Here is a 3,042-nt window from a genome sequence, read left to right on the forward strand (position 1 = left end):
CGTTAATAGCCAATCCCCACAAGCGAGTTCGCCCATGACCTCTCAAGCTCCGGTCGCTGGAGGGGAATTCCTTCATGCCAATTATGTCCACGATGGACGTCGAACCCCCGGGCCCCCAGAGCCCTATATGGGAGCTTTTGGTGTCTCAAACGGACCAGAACCGCAACCTATGAGCAACCCTTATTACGTCAATATGGCGCCTCCAGTTGAGCACCAAGACCACATGATGATGAGGGACAATCATCATATTCCAATGGGCATGCATCATCGCGAAATGGCGCCTGCTCCTCTTCTGGCCGAGCATCATCCACCTCAGTACCGCCGAAGAAGCCCAGAAGAGACAGGACTGCACGGATTACCTTCAGATGTTCCACGCTCCATGACTGGATCCCCTCGTCGAAGATCTGCCTTACACGCCCCTGGCCGCGTCAAAAAGCGCGCAACCAAGAGGTCAGGAGCCTCTAGAAGTGCAGCTGCTGAAGAGCCTGTCGACGAGCACAAGAATTGCTTTGGAGAAGAGGTCCCGCCAACACTCAAGAGTACCTGTCCCGATGAGGAGCGCTGCATATTCGAATCTCGCTGGGAGCACCGCAACCAAAAGGGTCAGGATATGTGGGAGAGCATCCAGAGCGACTATAAGAGTCGTTTCCAGAAGTGCCCCGGTAAGGAAATGCTTCAGATGAAATTCAAACGAGGCCGGTCCAAGTACATTGAGTGGTTATCTAGAGATGTAAGTCTTTTGGCTTCAGAACCCGGAGGACTTTGCTAACTATTTTAAGGAGGACTTGCTTCGAGAGGCTTATAAGATCGTCGAGAAGAGTCGTTATCAGATGATGCTTGAGACCTTTCACGAATTAGGGGGTTCCCGAAATATGCGATTGAATGCTAGCGACATAGAAGTCAAAGTTGTCAACGATCTAAAGCTCGAGGAGGGGATTTACATGGAGTCCCATGGGGATCTCAATATCAGAAGACGACACAAGTCGGTTCAAACAAGGAAGCGCACTGGCCGCGGTGATGAGCACGACGAGATGATGAGCGTCGGATCCCACAACACTCATGAAGATGAGGTTATTAACCAGGTGCATGGCCTTCCCAATATCAAGATGGAAGAAGATGGCCCTGGAGGCCAAATGATGAGCACACATATGTGGGACCAACAAATGAAGATGGAACCGGGAGCAATGCCACCACAAAACAATCGCATGCAACCCTTGATGAGATTGAGTCCAACACAAACGATGTATGGAGGACGCAGAGGGTCGTGAAAACAGAAAACTTCTGACTCATTTTCGGGAATGGCATTATAGACAACTTCATCTTCTCAACGAAGAGCCCCTCATTTTTTTGTATTTTCCATATAAGAGTCCTTTCATATACCCCAAGGAATTGTTTAAGATAGAGCTTCGTAAAGAACCCGGCATCTTTGTATAAGAAGGAATTCTGCGTCGTATCACGTCTCCCCAATGCTCTTGTAGTATCTATCTATGTCTTCACTGCTTCCGAAGATATTGCCAAGTTTGAGAGGTAATTGTATGGGCGGGCGGGAAGTCAAGTGACTTGAGTGGCTTCACACAAAATCTGGGGTCAGACTTTTGAGATAACATCTGGTTGGGTGCTCTTAAGATTGGCGATTTTGGAATTGACAAGATGGCGTGTTTCGCTGCCACGAAAGCAAGGGGGGAATGCGAAAGACCTGGAAAGACTGAGAAAGGGGGCGGAGCGTGAGTGAGACAACACATAGCTCGTATTGACAAACTTGTCCTTGTGTAGACCCGACAGTTTGGAAAATTGCGCTTCAAGTAAATTTGATTCTCGCTGCAACTTGCATGTAACTGGGTTCAGGTTGGCAAGGATTCAGGGTGCCCTCGGAAGCCGGGAGGGTGTCGAGACAAGCTTGACAGGGCCTCCTCGAGCCTAAACTAGTGGCCCCATTCGCGGACACCCTTAACCTAGCCGCCAGGGATCCAGGTTTCTAGCCCCCCGATGCAGATCACGCCGTTTGACAGTTCGGCAATGTCAAGCCTCAGAAGAGACCGATAACTGGCTGACGGCCTGCCTTTGCTTGACCGCCGCAGTTGAAATAGGATGGAATATGGCAGTGAAAGTGTTGCAGAGGTTTATCTTGGGGGAATAGAAACCCAAGAGAGAATCTTACCAAAAATGGCAGAAGTCAAACCACTCGGAGTCGTGGCAGTAGAAGCACGCGGGTCTTGAGAAGTATGTCAAGACTGGGAGGACGAAGCTCTCCAATTCAGAATGTGAAGGCTTGTCAAGGCAGCAAACCCCGATTTTTCAGTTGTTCTGATTCGGTATTTCGACCTGCCAATTAAGGATATGGTTGATCTGGCACCCTGACAAGACCATAGGGACTTAAAGAAACGTGGTGAGGGTACTTCCACGTTTCCATTGTTGGAAGGACCAGCGATTGTTCAACATGATACTCCAGCGGATTATATTGCACTCTTAAAAAGAGCCGAGTAAGAATGTAACAGTAGTTGAAATGCGCTATGGCAGTGGAACAACAAGATGTCGTGGAGTTGCAACAGGAAGCTGTGCAAATTACCGATTCTGGGTTCTTTTTTTTTTTTTTTTTTTTTTTTTTTCAACAGTGAAGTCATACCATGGGGACTGGATGGCAGAGACGGAACATTGCAGCAGTGTTGCCGGACTAGAAGCAAGGTAATTTGAGAGTGAGCGCAGCTGAACGTTCATGTCGGACCTCGCTGCTCATCGCATCTCCAGGGTCCTTGGCTTGGTATAGTAACCAGATATAGCTTAGGTCAAGACTCAGCGGAAAAGAAGATCCCGATGACGCGCTAGGAGTCACTAGCAGTCCGCGTGGCTTGCCGTTAACAATGAATCTATCCTGTAGCAGAGGATCTTCAAAGGAACTCAAGTGGGGACTGATCTGATTCTGTTTCCCCGAGCACAGACAGGACAGGCGCATGTTTCGATCCCTAGGCGCCTTGAATATTGAGGTCCAGGAAGTTCACCAGCGAGTGATCACGGACGAATGGGGTCAACGCCGACCAAAATTGC

General features: G+C 49.1%; 1 protein-coding gene across 1 annotated transcript in view; it reads left to right on the plus strand.

Annotated features, from left to right (window-relative positions):
- Nucleotides 1–1,268, plus strand: part of FOXG_01050 (uncharacterized protein) — a gene marked incomplete at both ends in the record, with an annotated part of 1,826 nt that extends 558 nt beyond the window's left edge. The window contains 2 exons of the mRNA XM_018377776.1: nt 10–730; nt 780–1,268. Coding sequence (XP_018233566.1) covers nt 10–730; nt 780–1,268 — 1,210 coding nt within the window. The remainder of the gene's footprint in view (nt 1–9; nt 731–779) is intronic.
- Nucleotides 1,269–3,042: the final 1,774 nt, after the last annotated feature.

Source organism: Fusarium oxysporum, chromosome 1 (genome assembly GCF_000149955.1).
Source record: "Fusarium oxysporum f. sp. lycopersici 4287 chromosome 1, whole genome shotgun sequence".
NCBI classification, from domain to species: Eukaryota; Fungi; Ascomycota; class Sordariomycetes; order Hypocreales; family Nectriaceae; genus Fusarium; species Fusarium oxysporum.